This window comes from Coturnix japonica, chromosome 2 (genome assembly GCF_001577835.2).
Source record: "Coturnix japonica isolate 7356 chromosome 2, Coturnix japonica 2.1, whole genome shotgun sequence".
In the NCBI taxonomy this organism is placed as follows: Eukaryota; Metazoa; Chordata; class Aves; order Galliformes; family Phasianidae; genus Coturnix; species Coturnix japonica.
In genome coordinates this window covers 29,902,047-29,926,057 of record NC_029517.1, presented here as the reverse complement: position 1 = coordinate 29,926,057, position 24,011 = coordinate 29,902,047, and the positions used below count along the sequence as shown (strand labels likewise).

The following is a 24,011-nucleotide window of genomic DNA, read 5'->3' as shown; positions in this document are numbered from 1 at the left end:
CTCTGTCATAGGAGCGTGGTTGGTGTATCTTAGCCTTACTTCCTACGAGAAGAAAAAAATATATATACTGAAAAAAATATAGCATTTAAGATTTACGTGGTCTTTCGGATGCCATTTCATTCTGCTCTCGAATCCAATTCCCACAGTTAAGCGTTTGTAGAGAATGGCCAAAACCCATTGGTGGCTTCAAGTAAACTCTTGCTTACTCTTGATTAATTTAATTAGCACGTCCTAAAACTCGTTTTATAAAAATAAAATAAAATAAAATAGGAGCTCCCCTAGAATTGGTAAGGAATGAAGCACAATAGTATCATAAATACACCGCTGTCATGGCGAGGGGATAGGCTCAAGCCTATTTTATCCCTGGTGTTCATTACAGGGTCCACGATTTTCGGAGAACATCTGTTCTGCCCGATGCCTTCAGCCCTCACGGTTCTTTTCTGATATTTAATGGCAGATCCCCATTAAGGCAGGAAGGAATTACAACCCCATAGCTGGGGAATTCAACTAGTTATTGGGGAGGGGGGTTGGGGGATGAAATAGCTCCCCTCTCGGTGTCAGTAATTTATTAAAAGTGAGTCCTGACAAAATTCGGAAGCAAAACAAACGCATCAGGTCCCGTGTCCGACAATAGATTCTTTTTGGTGCCGAACACGTACCCGTAATTTTGGATATTTTGAGGGAACGGTACCATTGCAGGGCTCCCACCCGCGTCACAACAACAGGGGAAGGGTACGGCTGCATCTCCGCTCTTATCAGCGCTGAAAAGCACGGCCCTCTTTCCTAGCGATAAATAGAGCCCTGGAGTTGGGAAGAGATACACGGAAGAGGGGAAAGAGATCTCTTTAATCTGATCTCCCTTCTCCCTTTTGCACACAGAGCTGGAACGGGTCCAAGTGGGTAAACAAAACAAAAAAACAACCACCAAAACTCAGCAGACCGGATGCCCCATCCCCCCCCCAACCTCCTCCCCCCGCTCCCCCTCTCCACCACTTGTACAGTTCGCACCGGGGCTCAGAGCTGCAGTTTCACATGGCTTCTCCTTCCCGATGGAAGAGGCTGGAAGAGCCGGGGCAGATAAGCGAGCAGCGGAGCTGAGAGAGAAGAGAGAAGGGCGAATGGGGGCGGGCTGGGGGAGGCGAGCTGGGGAGATCGTTTTTCTCATGGCTCCCCGCTTTGAACAAATCAGACACATCTTCGGGCTGTGAATGACACTTCTCACATTGGCTAGGCTGCAGCTTTCAACTTGACCTTGGCCTCTAGCCGTGTCTAACCCGTATGGAAAGCAGCGCTGCCCCACGGAGCTGCCGCCCCTTCGCCTTCCCCTGCCCCCCCCCCCCACCTCCACCCCGTCCCCGTCCCGCCGCAGGGCGATGCGGGGAAGCGGCTCGGGAAGCGGAGGAAAACAAACCGGCCCGGTTCGTGCCAGCCGAGCTCCGTTTGCTCGGAGGAAATCCACAGGTTTCAGAGCTGGAGCCTGGAAGAAAAGGAAAAATATGCGGGGAATAAATATTTGCTTTTGGCCACGAGGAAGAATGCGGAAAGGAGTACGCTAAGTCAAAATGGGATCCGTTTATTGGCTACAATGAAGGAAGAAAAGGGGCTAAAGCGTTGCCAAATTAGCAGGGGGAATGACAGCGACTTCAGGTATCCCGGCCCATCGCACGTAAAAATCACCTTGAAAGATAGATGGGCTCCGAAGGGCTATTTCCCAGGGCCGGCAGCGATGGGCGAAGCTCAGCCCTCGCGGCCACGACGAGGACGTCCCAGGGACCGCTCCGCGCTGGTAACGATGAGGGAAAAAAACAATGCTCCAACGTCAATGGGAAGCACAATAGCATCATAAATACGCCGAGCTGTCAGGGGTAAAACAAAGCGACATGCAACAGAAAAAATAAATAAATACAAAAGAATAATAAAATAAAAAAAAAAAAGATACAAAAAAAACCTTAAATAAGTTTAAAAAAGAAAAGAGTTTTTCAGGATGGGAGGATCCGGAGATTCTCTTCCGCACACGGGAGGGCCGGGAGCTGATGGGGATGGGATGATCGACTCTTTGGGTCAAGTTTATGGGTAGTGCAGTGGTTCAAGGTTGTGAGCGGATATCTGGAGGTCGGGGAAAAGCATCCGCATCTCTGGGAGGTGCAGAGGGCATTAAAAGTGGAAATTATTTCTCCCTATATATATATATATATATATGTATGTATATTAAAAAAATAACAACCCAAGGTTTACCGCGAAAGAAGAAGGTAATTTCTTTTTCTAGGGATCACTCGCATTAGAAGTATGACCTTAAATATATATATACATAAAACAGCCAATAAAGCATTTTTCCCAGCACAAAAAGGCGCCGTGGCTGCGTGTGCACACTGTGCAATCCGACGTGAGATTTTACGGCCAAAGACGATTCAAGCGGAATTGTAGGCCCCGGCTTTTATTATCACAGTAACAAATAATACAGCAGAATTACGACGGAGATCCAGTTAACCCTCCCGCTTCCCGAGCCCCATCCTAAAACAAATCAATACACGAAGCGAATCTGGATTTCCCAGTCAGTTCCTCTTATCTGGCTTTGGAAGCTTTGTGGAGAGAGGAGCGGAGCGGCTCTCGGGCGGTCGACGGGCAGGAAGGAAGAGAGAAAACACCCGAAAGGCCCCCGGGAGGCTCTGCTGGAGCCTTATCTGGGGCTCCGGCAGCGCTGTTCAGCCCGGTCCTCGCGGCGGGGTCCCCGCAGCACCTGGACGGGGGGGGCCGGGCCCTCCCCGGGGAGAGGCGGCAGCGCAGCGCGGAGCTCCGGGACACCGGAGCGGGTGAGGGGAGAAGCTCTACCCCTCCAGAAGGCCGGAGGGGGCCTCTCGGGTTTCCGCGGCCCCCGGGGAGGGGAGGACCGGGGGGGAATCGGCGCGGGGGCGAAGCGGCCGCGTTCCGGGGGGGAGCTCCGCACCTCGGGGAGCTCTCCGCGGCGACAACAGGGCCGAGCGGCTCACGCCTCGGTGGCGAGGGGAGGAGGGAGGGAGGAAGGAGGGAGAAAGGGAGGGAGGAGACGGGGCCCCCTCGGCCCCCCCCGGCCGCGCCCGTGCCCCGCGCTGCGGCCGCCGGGCTTCGCCGTGCCCGCGCCCGTGTCCGCGCCCCCGGGCCGGGACCCGGCCCCGCGCGGTTATTGCATTATTTAATTATCTCCACTTTATTCCTTCAGATGTTTATCAGCTGCTTTGCATATCACGTGGGGGCGGGCGGCCCAATGAGGACCCGCCTGGCGCGACACTGGCGCGTCAGCCTTGGTCAAGTCCCGGAGATTTAGTATCTCTTTTTTCAGTCTTTGGGGCTTTTAAAAAAGAGCCACTAGTCTCAATGCGGAGCGGGCTATGACAGCCTCCGTGCTCCTCCACCCCCGCTGGATCGAGCCCGTCATGTTCCTCTACGACAACAGCCTGGATGAGATCAATAAGAACATGGACGGGTTTCACGCCGGCAGCAACTTCGCGGCGGCTGCGGCGGCCAACCCGTGCCGCAACCTGATGGCTCACCCCGCACCCCTGGCCGCCCCCAGCGCCGCCGCCTACACGTCGAGCGAGGCCCCCGCCGCCGGCATGGCCGAGCCCGCTGTCAAGCAGTGCAGCCCCTGCTCCGCCGCCGTGCAGAGCTCCTCCGGCGCCGCGCTTCCCTACGGCTACTTCGGCAGCGGCTACTACCCGTGCCGCATGACCCACCACAACGCCATCAAGTCCTGCGCCCAGCCCGCCTCCACCTTCGCCGACAAGTACATGGACACGTCGGTCTCCGGCGAGGAGTTCACGTCGCGGGCCAAGGAGTTCGCCTTCTACCAGGGCTACGCGGCCGGGCCCTACCAGCCGGTGCCCGGCTACCTGGACATGCCCGTGGTGCCCACCATCGGCGGCCCCGGCGAGCCGCGCCACGACTCCCTGCTCCCCATGGACAGCTACCAGCCGTGGGCCATCACCAACGGGTGGAACGGCCAAGTGTACTGCCCCAAGGAGCAGAGCCAGCCGCCTCACCTCTGGAAGTCCACCCTCCCGGGTAATCCACCTGCGCTCCTCTCGGCCCCCACCCGCTCGCCCCCTCCCCGCTCCCTCGTCCGGGGCCCCCCCCCCCCCCCCGGCCCCCCCCCGGGCTGCCCCGTCCCCGCCCCGCCCGCGCTCCCCGTCCCCAGCCCGCCCCGGCGCCGCGGGGATGGCACCGGTGCCGCCCCCTCCCCCGCGCCCGACGCATCGCGCCTCGCCCGCCCGGGGCTGCGGGAGAGGAAACAGCTGAGAGGGACTGCCGGGACCGGAGCCTGCGGGGGAAGCGACACGGAGCAGAATTTTCCATAAGAGTTGAGGCCGGGACTGCCCCTCGCTCCGTGCTCCGGGACCCCCCGTACTCCGGAGCTGAGCCCCGAGAGAGGAGCGGAGCCGTGTCGGGACCGGGGTGGGGGGAGGGAGGCGGCCGGAGGAGCCGGCACCGAGCTCTGGGCCGCCGGAGGATGAACAGAGAGGTCGTTGCGATTTTCTAACTCTCGTCTCTCGGTTTTTGCGTTGCAGACGTCGTTTCGCATCCCTCGGATGCGAATTCGTACAGACGTGGGAGGAAGAAGCGAGTGCCCTACACAAAGGTGCAGTTAAAAGAACTCGAAAGGGAATACGCTACAAATAAATTCATAACCAAAGACAAAAGGCGAAGGATATCGGCGACCACGAATCTGTCAGAGCGACAGGTCACAATCTGGTTCCAGAACAGAAGGGTCAAAGAGAAAAAAGTCATCAACAAATTGAAGACGACCAGTTAATGGATTAACCGCGGAGAAGCGGCAGCTCGGAAATATCCGAACTTTTTTTGTTTTTCTTTTTCTTTCTCTTTTTTTTTTTCCCTTTTTTTTTTTTTTTTTTTTTTGGTGTTCAGATTAAAATAATTATTAATAATAATTAAAAAGAAAAAAAAAAGAAAGAAAAGAAAGAAAAGACAATGAACTTCTTCTCTCAGAACGAGCGATCTGTATCTTTGGAATTATAGCTTTTTTTGTTTGTCGAGAAAAAAAAGATTGCTGTAGCGAATGGTAAAGGCTGACAGTTCTCCTGCAATCCCAAAGCAGAACAGTGTAACTGCCAAACTGTAAAGCCCACATCCCCCGCCCGAGAGACGCGCTTGCAGTTCAGACACACCGTTTTCCGAGCGACTTGTAAGTACTTCGGTGACCTTCCTGTTTGAGAACGCTCTTCGTGGCCACGATGGGAGCCGGTGAACGTCAGGAGCTCGATGCGTACACATAAGCTTGTTTTCTTCCATTGCAATCCAAACTGTTTGTTGAATGACTGCTCAGGTAAACCATAGTGAAAAAAAATAAATAAAGAAGTACAATTACTGTATGTTTGAAAGCGATGCATTTAGTGTTAAAAAGAATAAGGGGGGAAAAAAAAGGAAATTAAAAGTAATAATAAACCTTGAAGGTACTGGATAAGACATCAGTAATGAAGGAAGCTCTGTGGAGGATCTACCCTGATAGCAAATTAGAACCATCGCACGTAGTGGGGATAAGAAAGGGAATTATTTGCTTGGAGATATCTGTTGGTTTCATTATTTTTATTTCCATAAGATGATTTCTTGTCATCTGTTTTGTTGTTTTATCCCCCCCCCCCCCTCCTTAAGACCATACAATAGATACGTTGTAAAGGACTCTGCCTGTTTGAAACCTCAAATGGTCTTCTAGAATTAATACTTTAAGTCCCCGGAAATCTGTAATTGTTTGACTCCGGGTGGATACCAAACCAGCACCATTGGCATTCCTGCATAGCCAAAACATCATAATCCCTCTGTGGGAAAAAGAAATACCGGAGAACTCCGAACTGAAATGCATTTTTCCCCCCTCCGGGAGTATTTTGATTTATATAATCTCTATTTTGATCTATAAGTAATTAGTCGTTTCTCCTCGTTTATTGTCTGTTATGAGGCCGCAGTAGGACGTTTAGGGATTCTTTTTACAGCACCTTTTAATCCAATCAGTTATTTCAACCAGCACGTTATCTTGTTTTTATTCACTATAAGAAGCTATCGTGTAAATAAAAGACAAAAATCAGCGCACTGTGAAAATGTATTTGTGCACCCTCCTTTTTTTTATTTTTATTTTTATTTTATTTGATATTTCTACTGAAAAAAAACGAAAATCCGAGACGTGTAGATAGGCATAGTAGTATTAATACTGTTATAATAAAATAGTCACTGTAATAAAGCCTGCAAGAAACGCTCTTTTATTTTTCGATACCTACATGCATTCCATAAGAAAGTTAAAATATATATATATATATAATGTACGACCTGTCATGGCATTGTAATATTGTTGCCTTCCATTGTGTAGCTTATATACATATATGTGTGCGTAGAGATGTATCGGTGGCTTTTTTATTTTATTGATGGAGGGTGTTTCTGTGGCCTGGTAGCCAGCACTCCTAAGGATGTTCAGTGATGTCTAGGAGAGCTTTGCAGAGGGTTTGGAGCCAGGGGAGGAAGAGGAGGATGGCACCAGCACTGCAAAGAAGGGCCTCAGGGAAATGGAAGCCGGTGGGCAGCCTTCGGGCCGCGGGGGAAGAGGCGGAGGGGAAGATGGGGGCACTGCTGCGAGGCCGGGCCGGGGAAGGCCCAAACCTTGACCTTGAGTGGAAAAACGCCGATTTGTGACCTTGACTTTTGACAGCTCCCAGCGCAGCCGCCGCTGCCGTCGTCGCCATTTGCGGGACGATGGCGCCACCTCGTGGCCGCGCCGCGCCCGCACCTGGCCGCGCCCGCGCAGCATCCCCCGAGCGACCCTCCGCGTCTCCGCGCTCGCGTATCTCCCCTTGTCTACGGTGCGAGAGGGTGGGAGAAAGAAGGTGCAGCAGTTGTGATCGGCTCACCCTTCTCTGGAGGTGGTGGGGGAGCGGCAGGCCAGGAACGGCGTTGAAAATCGATGTCTGTGCGTTGCGCGGGGTGCACCGCATGTTTGGTCGGGTACAAAGGCAGAGCCGCTTTCTCCTCCTGTCTCCTTCGGTGGTCTGGAGCTCTAATTAGAGTTATCGAGGAACGTTTACGGTACGTTTAGAGGGTATCGGATGCCGCTTGCAGTGCAGACTTCTAGACTTACATTTCTGAAATTCAAAGGGCCGTACCTCTGCCGAGGGCTTGCTGGCATTCAGACTGTAGTGTAATGCATCCGTGTCATAACTTACATGGAAAGTACCTGCAGGAAAGCTCTCTGTTCTCCAGGAAGCGGCTGTGCTCGAGGCCTGTTAGAATGGCAGGTCCTGGAGTGCTTGGGGGCAGCTCGGGTGGTGCCAAGCCTTGGGCACCCCACAGTATCGAGGCACCCGTGTGGGGGACGCTCTACTCTCTTAGTGAGTTTTCCCCAACCCCAAAGCGGGGATGGCAGGGGAGAACTGGCCATATTGTCTGCAGGTCTCGCCATCGGTCTCAGTTTCGGGGTGACAGCGTTATCCCAGGAGGGGTCTTGAGGCAGTCCCCATGGCAAGGCTGAGAGGGAGAGGAGGCCACAGAGCTGCAGGGCCTTTGGCTGACAGGGCCGAATGGATGCCAGCAACATCCACGGCCCTACCGAAGTGCAGCGGCCTGCCCGGCCTCGGGCTGATTTTCAGACAGGGAGCTCCACAAAAATACCGTTCTGGGTCCATTTGGACCATGGGAATGTGCTCTCCTCGGCTGCACCATATGTGGAGGTCTGGCGATAGCTGCTCATACAGAGCGTACCTGCAGCCAACAGGCAGGTACCTGAAACAGGCAGCAAGCGGGAAAGCTCATTGCAAAGCTTTCTCCTAAAGGAACCGAATGGCCCGCAGAAAGGCACTTGTGAATTGCACTTGTTCTCGATTCGAGAGGATAATTCTATTTATTCCGTTATATTTCGCAACCTGTGTAATTATGGAATGAGGCACGCCGCAAATTGCATGTAGTTCAGGTCGGAGCTGAGGGCGATAGGCACGACTTGAGCCCGCGGTGATTGTGTATCTGAGGCGAGAGCTTTTCTTTTCACACCGTGCCCCGGAGCGATAGGATTCAGGAGAGCTTGAAAGAAAAGCTCAACGAGAATATGGCCGACTTTAGTACAATAACAGCTCAAGGGAAAAAAAAAAAAAAAAGAAGAAGAAAAAGAAAAAGAAAAATGGGGGAAAAAAAAGGGGGAAAAGGGGAGGGAAAAAAAAGTAACTTTGAACCGGAGTTACCGCTCGGAGATTACGTTTTCACACTGCAGCGCTTACCGTTCAAATCTGCTAAGCATTTTTAGACCGTGGATTAGCGAACTCAAATTCCCACTACCGTTCAAATAGCTGAGCCGCAGATCCATTTCACAGAGTAAAAAGGGGAGCGCTTGACTTGTGACCGCTGGCAGGAGTAAGGTGACATTTTGGACCGGACCCCCGCTCCCGTGTGAGGCAGCCCGAGAGCTTCAGGAAGAGCGGGGAGGTCTCGTTTCCCCTCGCAGCTCAGGATCAGGCCCGATGGCGACGGCGAGGAGCATCCCCGGGCCCGGTGCGACCCGCAGGGCTGCGGTGACCCCGCTGACTTCCCTCGGGTTGCAAGATACGGCCCCGGAGAGCGGCGGTTCGCTCAGGTGAGTGACGGCCGGGACTGCGGGGCAGCGGGCGATGCGCGGAGCTGCGGATATTACTCGTGTGCGGGGTAAAACACCGCTGCCCCGTTCCCAGCTCTGTCCGCAGCCCGCACCCATCGCCCCGTCCCTCCGCCGCGTGTTCAGGGCCTCGGGTGAAGGTGTGTGTGTGTGTGTTCGCGTTATTTATTGCCTTCATTTAGCGTCCAAAAGCTGTTGGCAAGTATATTTTCAAGTACAAATTGCTGTTGTAGTACGTGTTCCCCTCTCACAAATCTACCGGCAGTGTCCAAAAAATGCATCCTTAATATGTTAAATGAGAAAATATTCGCCATTGAAAATAATTAAGCCCCGCGACGCATCTCTTCACGACTTCTGTTCATATACGCGGCTCGGAAGGAATTAGTATTTATATTCCTCGCGTTACCGGCAATGTTTTAAGGCTTTGGTGGGGAGTTCATTGTCCTGCCTTGTTTGTGGAGTTAGACGAGTGAAGGTTTTTGTTGAAGGCATGGAAAAATATACGTATATACCGGAAGAGAGATTTGAAAACAAAACGAACGCAAAATTAGGAACCCTGTCGCTCACAAACCCAATATTTCCTCGGCTCCCCCAGAAATAGAAGCGTTGCCCATAGAATTCGATGTGCGGAGGGACACTGAGGGACAGAGAAGGGCATTACTGCTCCGTATTGAGCTCCTTTATTGCAACGGCAAGGTCAGAGCGATATTTCATTGGCGGAGTAAAACGCGAAACGCAATTCAAGATTTACTTTTAATTACTTCACTTTCACTTCAAAGAATTCACGCAAGTTTCGGCGGCTGAGAATCGAATTCCGAGTGTCGGGGTTTGGGGTGTATTATCACCCAGTTCTTGGGGTCTTTGGTCCCTGCAATTGGGAATTCCCATGGACAGAAGTGGCCCTACGGCTGCGATGCGGGCAGAGGGCACGGAGAACGTTTTGTCTTCTTTCTTTCTTTTTTTCCCACCGAGAAAAGGATCCGTATTGAATCTATCCGTTCCTCGAGCTCTTGGCAGAAGCGAAGGTGGTTTGCTGTGGGAAATAAAGCCTGACAGGAGCATATTTCCGAAAGAGAAAAAAAAAAAAAAAAAAGAAAGAAGAAGAAAAGGAAGAGGAGAACTGCGAAGATGTCTCTTTTTCCGCCTTCTTTATCTAAGGAAGACTTCCGCTTAAGAACGAGGAGCCCCTTCTGAAGCGAAGGAGGAAAATGTGGTTCTCAACACTGAAGTAATTAAAGTAAAATCGCCCCGTTCTTCCATGAGCGGGGGCTTCATTTTGTACAGGAACGAGCGGGTAAGTATCTCGGCCTTCAGCCTGTAAACTAAAGTTTAAGAGTGAGGGGGGGGGAGAAACGACTAAGGCTTAAATGAAACCCCACTCCTCGAGCATTTCAGCATTCTCCGTGGGCAGTGTGAGCAGTAAAAGCAAGACAGCGTTTAATACGGCAAAGAAAATTAATAATAATAATAATAAAATGATTTGGCAGGCGCTAAAAGGCCGGTTGTTGCCATTCATAACTTTTTTTGATGCTTTTTAATGCACTTTAATGATGATTTGGAGAGATGGCCTCGTGCGTCCTTGGCCGGTGAAGGAGTCGAAAGAGAAGAGGGGGTCCATAGGGGTGTCCCGTGTGTCGCGGAGGGGTCGTGGGGTTGTGGGTGCCGCCCGCGGGGCTTTAACCGCACCGCGGGCCCTTCCCTACCCCCGCCTCACTGCCGACCCCCCTCCCCCGTGAATGCAGTTGATTCATGAACTAGGGGACGAAATGCAAATGTTCATTAAGTCTTTCTTCCCTCCCTCCTCCCTCCCTCCTCCCCTCCCCCCCCCCCCCCCCCCCCCCCCCCCCCCCCCCCCCCCCCAACCCTTAGGGAAAAAAAAATCTTTTTTTTCCTTTTTCTTTTTTTTTTTTTCCTTTTTTGCTCCAGTGAATGGCTTCAACATGGCGTGCTGAAAGGCAGGAGGCTTTGCCCGCTCCTAGATCTGAATTGTGATTAAACATCCCCAAAGAGAGCATCTCCCTTCCTCCCGCGCTCCCCCGCCCTCCCCTCCCCGTGGCGAGGAGAAAAGCGCCCTCTGCTACGTAGGAAAGGTCAAGTCCTACAGCGCTCAACCCACGGTCATTACTGTACTGTGACCCGGGGTGTACTGGGGAGGAACGGACGGGTGTCCCGTGATCAAAAACACTTGGACTTTTTTTTTCTGTTGTTTTTTTTTTCCCCTCTCCTTCTCCTGCGGTGGGATTCGATGGAATTAGACAGCGTTTTAGCCTCCTGCCATCACCCTGTGTGTGTGCAAATCGCCATCGGAAAGCATAGGGAACCGGGAGAGACAGAGAGAGGGGAAATAAACAGCTCTGACAGCAGTGATAATAACGGCAACGATCCTAATTAACCCGAGGTATCGCTGCGTTTTGCAATCAGCCCGGAGCTGGCAGGAAGGACGCTGTGCCCTAATGGCTACACTTCTCTTCGTTCAAAGGCAGGCAAACAGCAACTAGAGCAACAAAATAAATATATCTATATATATATAAAAACCCAAATCAACAGAGACCCGAGTCAATGAGAGACCGAGAAGGAATGTTTTGTGGACCGGGGATATTTAAACAGTAGGGGAGGAAACCAAAAAATGTGCGCTCCATCCTCACTGCCACGGAGGTCTCCAGCCCAGCGCAGGATCCTCGCTGTCAGCTTCCACGGGGATTGCTCTTTGCTCAGGAGAGACAAGTCGGGATGCCGGGGTAAGATTTTCCTGCTCTTCCTGGAAGTGAATGTTTGTCCTCTCCCCGTGCTCGGTGGTGAACGAAGCCACGAAGCCATCAATAAACCCACCCGCACAGCCCCTTGCGTGACTCGGAAGGCCTTTTGCGGAGGGTTTTGAAGGGGCCCTCTCCCCCCGCGCCCACCCACCCGCCCGGCTCCCTGAGTCCCACGCTCAAGGGGAGAGGGGTGCGGAGGCTGCGGGGTGATGCTGATAAGCACGGGGAGCCGCTCCCAAATGGAAGCTCTTTTCTCCAGCTGGCTCCATCTTTCCCAGAGCTGCCGCTTCGCAGCCCAGCATAGGTGAAAGAAGGGAAGGCTCCCCGCAGCCGGGGGGGCAGAGAAGAGAGGAGGGTGCGGGAGGGCTCGCAGTCGGGTCTGCGGCTCTCTGGGCTTTGTACGCCGGTAGCGTTGGGTCGAGCAGCCCTACGTAGCGGCTCCCGGCTGTTATTCATCCCCGGTCGTCTGTGCGTGGTCGCCTCTGAAATTATTGCACTCTTTGATGAGACGGGGAGGAGGGTCGGACGCTCTGTGTGGGATGATGCGGGGAAGGATGTGAGAGGCGGGTTAACCTGTCTGCTGGTGGCCAGGGCTTGGGCGTGTGTATGGGGAAGGAAACGCGGGCCGGGCACTGCAACCTGCCGGCTTACAGCGATCCGAGGGCGTCGGAGCCGCTCTGGGCTGAACACACTTGGCGATGCCCGTGTATTTATTCCTGATAGCATAAATTAGCCTCGGCCGTCGGCTTGAGTTAGCAGTAATTGTCGATTACTACTAAGGTGCTTGCAATGCTCTGTTCTTACACCTCGGTGTGCCCTCGGGCACGAGGAAAAAATGATAGATTCGAATACAAGGCCAAACCGGCTGCGGCTAGTGGTCGGCTACCATTGAAATACTACAGGTTTTGCAAAATGGAAACACCGCGTCGTGTGAGAGCTTGGAAGTGGGGAGTAAAGCGAAAGGGAAAGGATGAGCACGGCACTGCCGGGGCGGCCTCGGCTCCGCTCTGTGCTCTCGGAGCTGCTCTGCCCGCACCTCCCGTAGCAGCCATGTTAGAGGCACAGGGAGCTCTGCCCGTGCGGGTGTCTTTGCGTGACACAGAGGGGAGGACAGACAGAGAGCGGTCCTCGCAGAGCCGGCCTGGCCGTGAGGGGCAGAGGGTTCCGTGTAGAAGTGAATGAGTGTTTTCAGCTCTTTTTAGACCAATAGATTGCTGTGAAGATCGTTATCCGAGTACAGGTACCTCCATTATAGAGCAGCTCTGAGAAGCCATCAAAATATGAAGTTCGGGCTTTCAAGTCGTTGATTTGACAGCCCCGGCACTGGGATACTTCCTGTGCCCGCCCCCTGAACTATCCTTGAGGAAGAAGAGTTCTTAGTCCGGTGGGTTTCACGATATGTGAAAAAGCCTCTCCCATAAAGTTAGCGGTGTGGTACAGTAAAATCCTCTGTGTTTCTTGGCGAGTTGGGCAAGAAAAAAAATAAGGAAAAAAAAAAACCAAAAAACTAACGACTTTATAAATCACTGTTAAAAACCAGCGTGCGTTAGAGAAAGCCTCATATCCTATAAAATTCAACGCAGCTGAGAATCCCGGTCGATTACCTCGACTCGAATCGCTGTACCGAGTGCGGTAAAGTTGCACCACGGCATCACGGAACGGTGTGACCGTGAGCAGAGCGTCCCGGCGTTGAGGCGTTTCCATCTCTGTAGTTTTCTGCTCCTGATGCGGAGGGCACGTTCTATATAGCTCGTATTTTGTGTGTGTTGTTCGCTCGGAGGGTGAAGGATTCCCGTTTGTCAAATGCACCGCGGCTGGATATTTTTTCTCTCTCTCTCTCTCTCGCCGAATATATTTCCTGGATTAACAAACCTAAGGTCAAGTTCAAGGCATCCGTTGTAGCGACACTTTTAAATGTAAGGCGACGTGGGAATGTTTGGGAGGACTATTTTTTTTTCCCTTCTATGCGTAGGGAAGCGGCTGCGGGGGAACTTTGCACGGGAACAGCGTCAGGCTGTGGTCGTGTGCGGGGATCTCCGCGTTTTGTGACAGCCCCTCACTTCCCAGGGCTCGCAGGGGACGCTCGGATTAATCCCACGTAAAGCTATTGGGCGTGAAAGGTGGCTGGAAGCTGCCAGCAGCCCCCGGCGCCGGTGTCCTAGTTTTTATTGTGAATTTGGGTGGGAACCGGTGGGAAGAGGCTGGGTTCGGTATGGGGGGGAGATAACGGAGGGAGCTGCCTTTCCGACTCGCTCTCGAGCCCGCCGCTTTGTGCGGACTCCCCTCCCAGAGCCCTTTTCTTTTGTCAGAGCACTCCTGCACCTGTAGTTGGCTCCATAGGGGGAGGAAAGACTGGTTGTGCCTTTTCACGCGTCGAGGAGGTATCGCAAAGCTTTCAGGTGCAGAAAAGGAGACAGCGACGGCAGCATCCCCAGTCAATCAAACTCCGAAATACGTGACCGTCTACGATAGTGCCTCCTTATGCCCTCTTTGTTGCCAGACCCTGCCTGTATTTTCTATCGGAAGCAAACCGCGAACAGTAAACAGAACCTAAAATTTAGAGGGTCTTAAGAGAGACAGAGGTGGGGGGGGTGGGGGCACAATGCTGGGGAGGCGGGCTGTGGGGCACACGGCCATGAGAAACCCTCCGCGCTTGTAAAGATGCTGGGTGTGCATGACGACAACAAATTGTTCGGCTGCAAAAGGGCAAGAAAATAGTTCTCGGGAAAGGAAAGAGTTCTCGCCGCAATAAGCTTCCTGTTCTGAAAACCGTGCTCAGTGTTTGTGCTTGCTGAAACGATAGAAGTCAGGGTGAGTTCAGAAGGAAGAGGTCCATCCTAGCAAAGGGACGCAAAATATCGTGCTTGGTGGCCAGAGACGGGCAGACCTTTTTAGGTCCGGAGCACAAGCTGAGAGGTGGAAAAAAAATACCCCCCTGCAACCTCCATCTCTGCGACTAAAAAGAGAACGTGACAGAGCAAAGGAAAGAATCTCGGTAATTGATATTAAAAATCAATCTAAATTTTTCTATTCCTTCACGAGTACAGCCCTTCGAGAAGTTCACGTCTCTTAAATCACGCCGTGAGATTAAATGCAACAAACAAGGCAGAATCACCTTGCCTAGGTTCCTGTTTACCTCTGCTCTTTTCTAGTTCCACATAGTCTACAGTTTCCTAAGCAAAATCAGAACCATACTGCTCGGGTTCGGGACACAAATAGCTGCTCTGTGTCACAGCATGGGGCTTCCCTCTCGCCGCTATCAAAAATCACTTCAGACTATGGGGTAAACCAATATTCGAAAAAAATTATATAATATTGTAGCGCTTCTCTCCATCGCGGCGTTAAAGGGGATGAATTTAGGTTTTTGTTGGTGATGGTGGTGTTTTGGGTTTGATTTTAATAGTCGGATGCGTGCAGCTCCTTTCCCTAACGGACAAAAGGCAAATAGAAAAGAACAAACGCCGGTTAAGACCTTCTGAGCTCGAAATACTTCAAATCCAAACAATAACCACTCTTTTCTGAAGCTGCATTCCTGGCCAATTTTGAGAAGAATTATCGCCTTCTGGCATTATTTTCATTGGAAAAGAGGGAAGGGGATGTGGCAAGAGAGCCGTGAATTCCCTCATCCTACATGTTTCTAATAAGACTTTGCACGCTGTCATCAGCCTGCACGTTTACAAAGCGCTGTCCTAATTCCCGAGCTACTTTCCCGTGGCAGAGTCAGAACGAGCCCCGCCGTGCCTACGAGAAAGAGCCTCCGAGACTCAAACCAGCAATCGGGAATATTTCAATTAGCTCTACTCGACAACGAATGCCTTTTAGCACACGTTGCTGCTTCGCTGCTGTTAATTGCAGGCACCCACCCTACCGGCAAGGTAAACGCTCGGCTTACCGGTTGTTTTTTTAAAGCAAAACACAGCCGAGAAAAAAAAAAGAAAGAAAGAAAGAAAAAAAAAAGACAACAATTTGGATACTATAGAACTTGACCTTTCGGAGAACAGCGGTAGTAAGTTAAACAGTCCCCTTTGCACGCGATGTGTATACATAGAGCCGCGCTATCGAGGCGTCCCGGCTCTGTTTATATTCCTCCAAAGAAGAGCTGTAGCTTTCCCCCGCTTTGTTTAGCTTAGCTAACCGGGTGACCGTGCTCCCAGCCTCTCCGCCTCTTGGCCACGTCCGTCCTTTGCAAAACGTTCTTGCAGCAGCAGAGCTGCAAAATTCGCAGCGTTTTGAGCCTCCCTAATCCGGCCGAAATACACGGGGAGGCGGAACGAATGCATTTTGCTTCTCCAAACGCAATGCCTCCCTTTGTTGATGTTGTTTTCGTCGAGCTTAGGAAAGGGAAGGCTCGATTTTCCCCCTTCCTCGACGCGGAAGTCCCAATTACTGTATTAAAAGAGCAATTCAACGTTAGACCAAATAATCGACATTGATAATTGTGCTGAGCGCAGCAACCTAACAGCAGGCTCCCTGCAATTACCCACACATTCCGGGGCTTTAGGCGAACATTATCTCTGTTTCACTTAACAGCAAATAAAGCAGAGAACAGTCCGTGCCGGGCGTGTTTTCTCGCTCCCTGCCTTCCCCGGAACTCTGCCGATTGCTGGGAGAGGCGTTTTGGGGTCCCCCCCCCCGCCTTGGAAACTGGATGGAACCAATATACTGCTTGAGCGGGTGTTGGGTTTTTATTCTGTTCTTATTTTTACTTTCGGGAGCGAGCAGCGGGGAGGAGCAGTCTCAAAGTAGGCATCGGGGCCGCACGTGTGCGCGCTGTGCCCGCGCACACACGCGCCCGGTTCGCAGGGGGTGGCCTGGCTGCAGCCTCCCCCCCATACCGAACCCCCCCACAGGCCTCCCCCTTGCCTCGATTTCCCTTTGTGTGCTGGAGCTGCCTCGACCTCGGGCACGTACAGCCTTGAGCCAGCGCTGCCCCAGCTCTGCCATGGGATGAGTGAGGGGGGGGGGGAGCAGCCGGGCCAAGTAGGTGGCGTCCCGGGGCCGGGCAGCCCTGTCGTGTCTGCTCTGACACAAGCTGAAGTTGACTGCCAAAGTGCTATAAAACCGCAGGTCAGTCTAGAACTGTTTTCGGCTCTCCTAGACGCGCCGCGTTCAATTATAGCCTTAAAAGCCCTAATACAAGTGCAAGAATTTGTTTGCCATCACCCAGAGGCGGGGCGAGGCTCTGCAATGGTGGCGCCTTTGTTATCTCAAAGTCACCGAAATCCCAACGCTGCCTCTCTGTGCACGGGGAGGGGCGGCACTGAGGGGGGACGGGGGGGCACAGTCCGTGCTGGGTGCCCAAAGAGGGCTCCCACCCCTCAACCCCCCCCCTACCCAACCGAAGAACTGGGGGAGAAATGAGATGCGAGCGCGGCTATGAGCGTTAAAGAAAAAGCCAACCAGGTCTCTTGCACCCCCCCACCCCAAGTTAGAGGAGGGGGGAGAGAGGGAGAATCCCCAAGCGCTTTTACAATCCCCAAACGACAATGCCAGTCTTTTCTGCTAGCGGTTTTGACGACATGCGATCCCTTTCCATCCACTTTCTAGCAAACACGTCAAGCCTGAAGATTAATTCACTAATTTCAAGTTCAGCTCGCAGACACGCAGCGAGCATAAGAAGTTCTAGCAGCAAACCAAAATAAAGAGTTCATTACGGGGATACGTCCGGAGAGTTTGATTTGTGAACGGTAACCCTTGTAAAATAAGAAAAAGGCATATAAACATTAATGCTAATAAATTAGTTTACTCCGCTACAAAGTAATTACTTGATAATGTTGAATTTACAGCTCGAATTCAAATGTAACAGTTAACTATAATGTAGGGAAAATGCATAATGAGAATATATATATATTTTTCCGCAAGCCACATGATTAGATTTGTTATCGAGTCGGTTACGATAAGCTGAGCAATAAATAAACAAATCGATGTTGATATTTAAATACCGAAGATCTCCAGAATTTACTATAGAACTTTCTCCGGATATATAAATACTTCCACAGAGCCGGAGAGGAAAAGGGGAGGAAATCCAAATATTATTTCTCCAGCATTTCGGTCCCCTTTCCATCAGCCTCCCCACTCCGTGGGGGCACAGACCTCGAGCTCCGTCTGATTTCATCAGAGCACCGACACCACAACAGCCTTTTGCCTCTCTGTTTTTCTGTTATGATTAAATCCAGCCGGAACCCAAATATTTCTTTTCTGAAATCGAGCATCGGAACAGCAAAAAAACATTTCTTTTTTTTTTCCCAACAGCCGAGGGATGTCCGTGCCTCAAAAGGTGCTGTATTCTTTGGCGTATTTCTCTGTTTTCTTTGGCTGAGCTCGTTCGGTGGGGTGTGCATTTTTATTGGCAGAGAAGTACTTTTTAGTCTCTGCCCTGTACAATCCGCTTTCTATATCATCCCTTTCATGCAACAATAGTAAAAATTTAACCACGTTTTTCAAATAGGTCTCCCTGGGTCTCAGGCTTCGGCGACGGTACGAGGCAGAAAGGAAAGGATCTCGGGACGGCGAGTTTGTTCCTAGGGGTTAACAGTATGTCAAATAATTTTAACTGGGCTTCTGGCAATTAAAGCCGGAGTATTTGTCGAAGCGGGGCAGCCCTACATCCACCGGTTTTCCGAGCTTTTAGCGGCGGTGCGGAGGCGAAGAGATCAGCAAACACTTTTTTTCGCCCAGTGCTCTGCAGTTTAAAGGGCTTTTCTGGCGTGGCAAATAGGCAGGCTACGGTTCAGGGAGGTGGGGGTGGCGGTGAGGAAAGCGAACCTGCGCTCTGGGAATCCAATATTGCTAAGTACCTCTAGTGAGGCTTGGCTGGAGCCGCACGGGGTATTTGAGGTTAATATGTAAGGGAGGGAAGGAAGACACTAAGCGCTTCGGAAGTGAACATGAATGCAAGCATGTAATCTATTCACCATGAAAATCAGTGCAGACTTGACCCTGGCACATTCTTGCTAGGAAGGTTTCCAGCAAAACCCTGCAAGGCGAGGGGGCTTTAAATATATATATAAACTTTTTTTTTTTTTTTTTTGGGGGGGGCAGGAGCTTGGGGGGGGGGCATTGAAGAGGCATGGGGTGAACCTGCAAGACCAATCAAGGGCAATAAAAAATGAATAAATAAAAAGGGAAAGGATAAAAGTGGGGGGAAGCCAGCAACCCTAAACTGACCGCTTTCCCAAGGAGAGCTTCCTGCTAGGAAGCAGCTTTCTAGAAGGAGTCGTTCCTTCATTTCTCCTTGCTCCCTTCCTTTCGGAGCCTGCCAACGAGCCGCCACACACCCCAACAAGCGAACAAACAAACAGAGATCTCTCACCTAACCCTGTGGGCATTGCTAAGTGCTGCAGAGCCAGGGGGTGCGAGGGGCCGGGCGCTAAAGTGTGGGGCAGCGCCGAGCGGTGCCTTTGTGTCCTGCAATGTAACCGGGGCCAACCTGCGCGCTGCTGCGCGGTGCTGCGCTGGGCTGGGCGGGGGCGGGCGGCTCGGGGCCGCGCGATGCGGGTGCGGGTGCGGGGCCGAGCCGATGTGTTGCTTCCCCCCGAGATGGCTACAAAGAGGCGCGGGCCCGCAGCCGCCGCTTGTCAATTTGCACGGCGCGTCACGTGGCCGCACCTCCCCGCCGAGGCCCGGAGGCTCTCCACGTCAGCTTACGTCTCCCAATTTCTTACTTCACGGATCCGCTTCAAAGGGGGCAGCTGCGCTAGAGAATCATGTTAAGCTCAGCTAATGCGGAGAAGCCGAGGTAGCCCTAATGATGGATTTTGATGAGCGTGTTCCTTGTTCCTCTAACATGTATTTGCCAAGTTGTACGTACTACGTCTCGGGTCCTGATTTCTCCAGCCTCCCTTCTTTTCTGCCCCAGACCCCGTCTTCTCGCCCTATGACATACTCCTACTCCTCCAACCTGCCCCAGGTCCAACCCGTCAGAGAAGTGACCTTCAGGGAATATGCCATTGATCCCTCCAGTAAATGGCACCCCCGGAACAACCTGCCCCACTGCTACTCCGCAGAGGAGATCATGCACAGAGACTGCTTGCCTTCCACCACCACCGCCAGCATGGGCGAGGTGTTCGGCAAAAGCACCGCGAACGTCTACCACCACCCCAGCGCCAACGTCTCCTCCAATTTCTATAGCACGGTGGGCAGGAACGGGGTCCTGCCTCAGGCTTTCGACCAGTTTTTCGAGACGGCGTACGGCACGGCGGAGAACCCTTCCTCCGCGGACTATCCGCCGGACAAGAGCGGAGACAAGGCGCCCGCGGCCGCCGGGGCGACGGCGGCAACTTCAAGTTCGGAGGGCGGCTGCGGAGGGGCGGCGGCGGCGGGGAAGGAGAGGAGGAGGCGGCCGGAGAGCGGCAGCAGCCCCGAGTCATCTTCCGGCAACAATGAGGAGAAATCCGGCAGCTCCAGTACGTATAAAGGCAGCGCCCGAGCGCTTTTCGGAGAGGGACTTGGAAATGTAGCGCACCGCCGCTGTTAAATTTTTATATGCTGTTTTATAAGCATATAAGGTTTATGAAGGGCCTTTAGATTTCCCCCAACAAAACTTTGTTATAAAAGGCGAGATCACGTGTTTAGTGCTGAAATTGGCCGTGAAATACCCACCGGGCGACGGATGCCTTTAAAAAATTTTCTTTCTCCTTCCTTTTTCTTTCTTTCTTTTTTTTTTTTTTTCTTCCTTTTTTTTTTCTCTTCGGGAATCGTAATAAAAGGGAGATCTGCGGTCGGCTCTCGAATATATAATAACGTGCGTCGGGCGCCTGTAAATTCGGCAGAGAAGGGCGATCCCGGCTCCTTTGATACCGATGTAATCCCGTGATTTTATAAAAGCCATGTGTTGCACCGGGAGCCTAGTTAGGAGCCGCATTCAAAGCCATCGCCGCTTTAACGATTGCGCTCGAGCCGCGTTGAGCAGATAAAGTAGCCGCCTGAACTGTAGCAATATATTAAAAGAAACAAATTAACCTAAAGCTGGCCTTTTTGTCTAAAGGAAGCCATTTTACTCGGGCGCTGTGGCAATTACGCGTTGCCTTCTGTCCAACAGTTTGTTACTTACAATTGTTATTCAATCTGTCAAAGGCTGATTTTTTTATGTGGGCTTTTTAAAAGGCAACGCCAGTAATACAGCTCGGGGAAAAATACCTCGACAATGAACTGTACCAGAAAAGGAAGTTTTTAAAGGGGTAGCGGCTAGATTGAATGCAAAGGGCTTCTGAGCCTCGAGCCCTTTTCTATTGCTCTTAATGAACTTTAAAACCGCGGCGGCTAAGAGCGAGGAGAACACCCCGAGATGGTGGCCGAGCGTGTTAGAAAGCTGAAGCCGGAGCGTGTGGCGGCCGCGGGGCTGAGCCGTGCCGGGGCCGTGCGGTCTCTTCGACCTCTGGAGAGGGGGAACGGAGCGCCGCGGGGTGCCCGGCTGCTGCGGGGGCAGCGGGGGGCGGCCGCTGCCCACTCTCAGCGCGTCCGGCTCCGGCCGAGCCGCCTCCGGGGGCTTCCTCCCGACCGCTCGCCCCTTCCTCCCTCGGAGAGAGGCCGCAGCTCCGCTTGCCGGCGGGGTTCCGCCCTGCCCGGGGCCGGAGTCTTCCCGGTGGGTCCCGGCTCCCTGCAGCCCCCCGTGCGCTCAGCCCTGCGGCTGCCGAGGGCGGTCGCGGAGGAAGCGGAACGCTCGTCGTAGCGTGTCGAGGTGCTTCGCCCCTCTGTGTGTCCCCCCCCCCCCCGGCCCCGCCGTGACAAACCCTTCTGCCTTTTCTCGCTCCACAGGTGGACAACGGACCCGTAAAAAGAGATGCCCCTACACCAAATATCAGATTAGAGAGCTAGAAAGGGAATTCTTCTTCAATGTCTACATAAACAAAGAGAAAAGCCTCCAGTTGTCCCGAATGCTCAATCTGACCGACCGCCAAGTAAAAATATGGTTTCAGAACAGAAGAATGAAAGAAAAAAAAATTAACAGGGACCGATTACAGTATTACTCAGCTAATCCACTACTTTAAAACTCGTAGCGTTTTTCAAGACGAGATTAAATTCAGATTTCGCCCTTGACAAGGTCAAGCCACGAGGTTACGTGAAGGAAGGAGGTGTGTATCTGACGGAACTCGAAGAACCCGAGGTTTTCCATACATGTAAATCTGCTCTGGACCTTCCATGACGGTTTATTGGTTTGTCTATATATTTACGTACCAACTGGAATCGGTTTGATTTTGCCACACGTGGCGTCCATCCATTTCCACCCCACGAGTCACCTCCGAGAGCCCGGCCCACGCCTCTCACCTTCCCGGGCACCGCCGCTCCGGGAGGGGGCCGGGGTGTCCCCGTGTCCCGCTGCCCCCTCGGAGCGTGGCGTGGGCACCGGCACCGCGAGTGGCCTCAGCCAGGATGCGAACTTTGGGATATGATCTCTCGTCCTTCACGGAGGAAAAATGCGGTTGAGGCAGTGCGCCATTGCCCATGGATTTGAAAGGGGGAATTAAAGGGAGGGGGGAGAGAGGTAAAGGGCGGGGGGTGACATGCCTACACCTTCACGAGGCCGTCTACGAGCAGTTGTAACGTGGATGTAGCGATGGGTACAATAGCGTTTCCTTTGGGGTGGGAGGAAGAGGGGAAGGGGGTGGGAAGAGAATGAAAGACTGAAATATTTACTTAAAAAAAAAAAAAAAAGAAAGAAAGAAAGAAAAATCAGGTATAAATTTGCCATACATCGCAAAGAAACAATCACTGAAAAGAGAAAAGAACAACAACAAAGCAAAAAGATTTCTCACATTGTTTATTTATGACAACGGCCCGCTCGTTGCCATCTTTTCGGAGACAAATCATATTTAAATGCTAAAAATAAAGCGTCCAAACAAGAAAGAGAGAGAGAAAAAAAGGGGTGGGGGGTGGGGGGTGAATTTCAGCTTTTTAACAGGAAAAAAAAAAAATACGGAGAGGAAACCAACCTTCTGGCTTCTGGCTCGCAAACTTTCTTCAGGAAATACCTGTGGAGAACGACAGTTTAGCAAATACCACACAACACTTAATTGAAACTTGGAGTTGTGCAATGCGCTCACGTTGGATCATTAAAATAACTCAATCGCATGCTCTTGTAAAGGTGACCAGTGAGGAGTTGAATCAGAAGCCAAACAGTGTAAATACGGTCATTTTGTTGTCGTCTACTTTAAATGTCACGAGTTCTACTTTGTCGCTCAGCCGACGTATGCAAAGAACGGAGAGTTGTTCGGAGTTATTTTAAGTATCTATAAATATATATATTGCCCTGCAGGAACCAAAGCGTGAAAAAAAAAAGAAAAGAAAAAAAAAAAAGAAAAAAAATGCAATTTAAAAAAGAAAAAGAGGGGAAAAAAATAGGAGAATATTTAAAATTCTATATCAGTTTACAAAATCTACGGAGTTCTATCGTTAAGGTAATTTGCTGTTGAGAATATCTGAATGTATATTTCATACAGGAGCGATGTTTTACAAGACTTGTAAATAATAAAAAGAGGAACCCATGACCTATTTTGTTCGAATGCCTTTTTTCTTTTCTTTTATTCCCTGATTATTTTTTTTCCTCCTTTGGGGTTGAAGGGTGTGGGGTTTCTTTCCATGTGCAACAAAGTGGTGGTAAGGAAGTTTTCTGATGAGTACATTTACCAAATGGATGTAAGTTCTTTGTCACGGTTCACCAAAAACAGTATCTTTATACGACGTCACTTGTTTTCCATATGTATCGACTATGTGTATATACCGTTTTCTTTTAATATGCGAAAGTACTTGGTTGCATGTATACAGTGGAACAACGCACAAGGCAAATAAAAACAATGGAAACTTGATATTTTTCATTCTGGCGTCGTGTTCCTGCATGTCGCTTTGCCTGATGTGGCTTTGGTACCCGAAATTCCTCACGACCTTGTGGGGTCATATGGGGAGAAATGAATGTCCTTTCATAGATCTCGGCTGTTAAGTCTTCTGCCCTGGTCTGACCAAACAGACTGGGCTGGTTAGGAAAGGAACGTGGTGAAGGCTCCGTGTTAGGCCGTGTCCTTGTCCTGTGGAGTGAGGTCCCTCCCGTGTTACACCGGGATGTGACACCACAGTGTGCTCCTACACGTGTGGCAACATAAGCGGTGCCGGGAGTGCTTGGGGCTCATTTTAGAGACCCATCCCCAAAGAAAAGGGACGGAAGAGCCCTCTGTGGACGTGCTCAGGAGGGTGAGGGCCCTAGGAAAACCGTTGCCTCCTTCGAGAAAAAAAAAAAGCGCCTGGCAGCGCTGTGGAAATGGGCCGGCTGGGGTTGTCCTTGATCTCCAGGGCAGGGAGGGGTGGGATGGGGCGGGGGGAGGGATGCAAGGAGAAAATAGATTGGGGGGGAGGGGGGGGACACCAAACCATAACAATGTCTGGGATAAGAACGTGTTTTGGGAAGAGCATCTGAATCTCGAGTGTTGACCCCAGTCTTGATCAGGAGGGAAAAAAAGTACATTCTGTTTTCTCATTGTTTTCTGGCTTTGAACTTCTGTATTGCTTGGACATCACCCATAACCTTGAGGTGAAGCACTCCCACTGACGCGGGCCTCGCTGACAACCGCCGCCGGACAGACAGCGCCTCGGTGGAGGGAACGCTGAAAAGCGAAGGGAAGGGAGGCTCTGGTGTTTGTTTGTCTGTTTGTTCG

The 24,011-nt window shown here is 51.7% G+C and overlaps 2 protein-coding genes across 2 annotated transcripts; both read left to right on the top strand.

Moving 5' to 3' along the window:
• The first annotated feature begins 3,140 nt into the window (after window positions 1–3,140).
• HOXA13 (homeobox A13) lies at window positions 3,141–6,231 on the top strand. The gene is made up of 2 exons (XM_015853892.2): window positions 3,141–4,038; window positions 4,542–6,231. The coding sequence occupies exons 1-2, from the start codon at window positions 3,366–3,368 to the stop codon at window positions 4,784–4,786; spliced, it is 918 nt and encodes a 305-aa protein (XP_015709378.1). The 5' UTR covers window positions 3,141–3,365; the 3' UTR covers window positions 4,787–6,231.
• Window positions 6,232–19,081: 12,850 nt separating this feature from the next.
• Window positions 19,082–23,171, top strand: HOXA11 (homeobox A11). Its single transcript, XM_015853846.2, has 2 exons — window positions 19,082–19,772; window positions 21,124–23,171. The coding sequence occupies exons 1-2, from the start codon at window positions 19,115–19,117 to the stop codon at window positions 21,354–21,356; spliced, it is 891 nt and encodes a 296-aa protein (XP_015709332.1). The 5' UTR covers window positions 19,082–19,114; the 3' UTR covers window positions 21,357–23,171.
• Window positions 23,172–24,011: the final 840 nt, after the last annotated feature.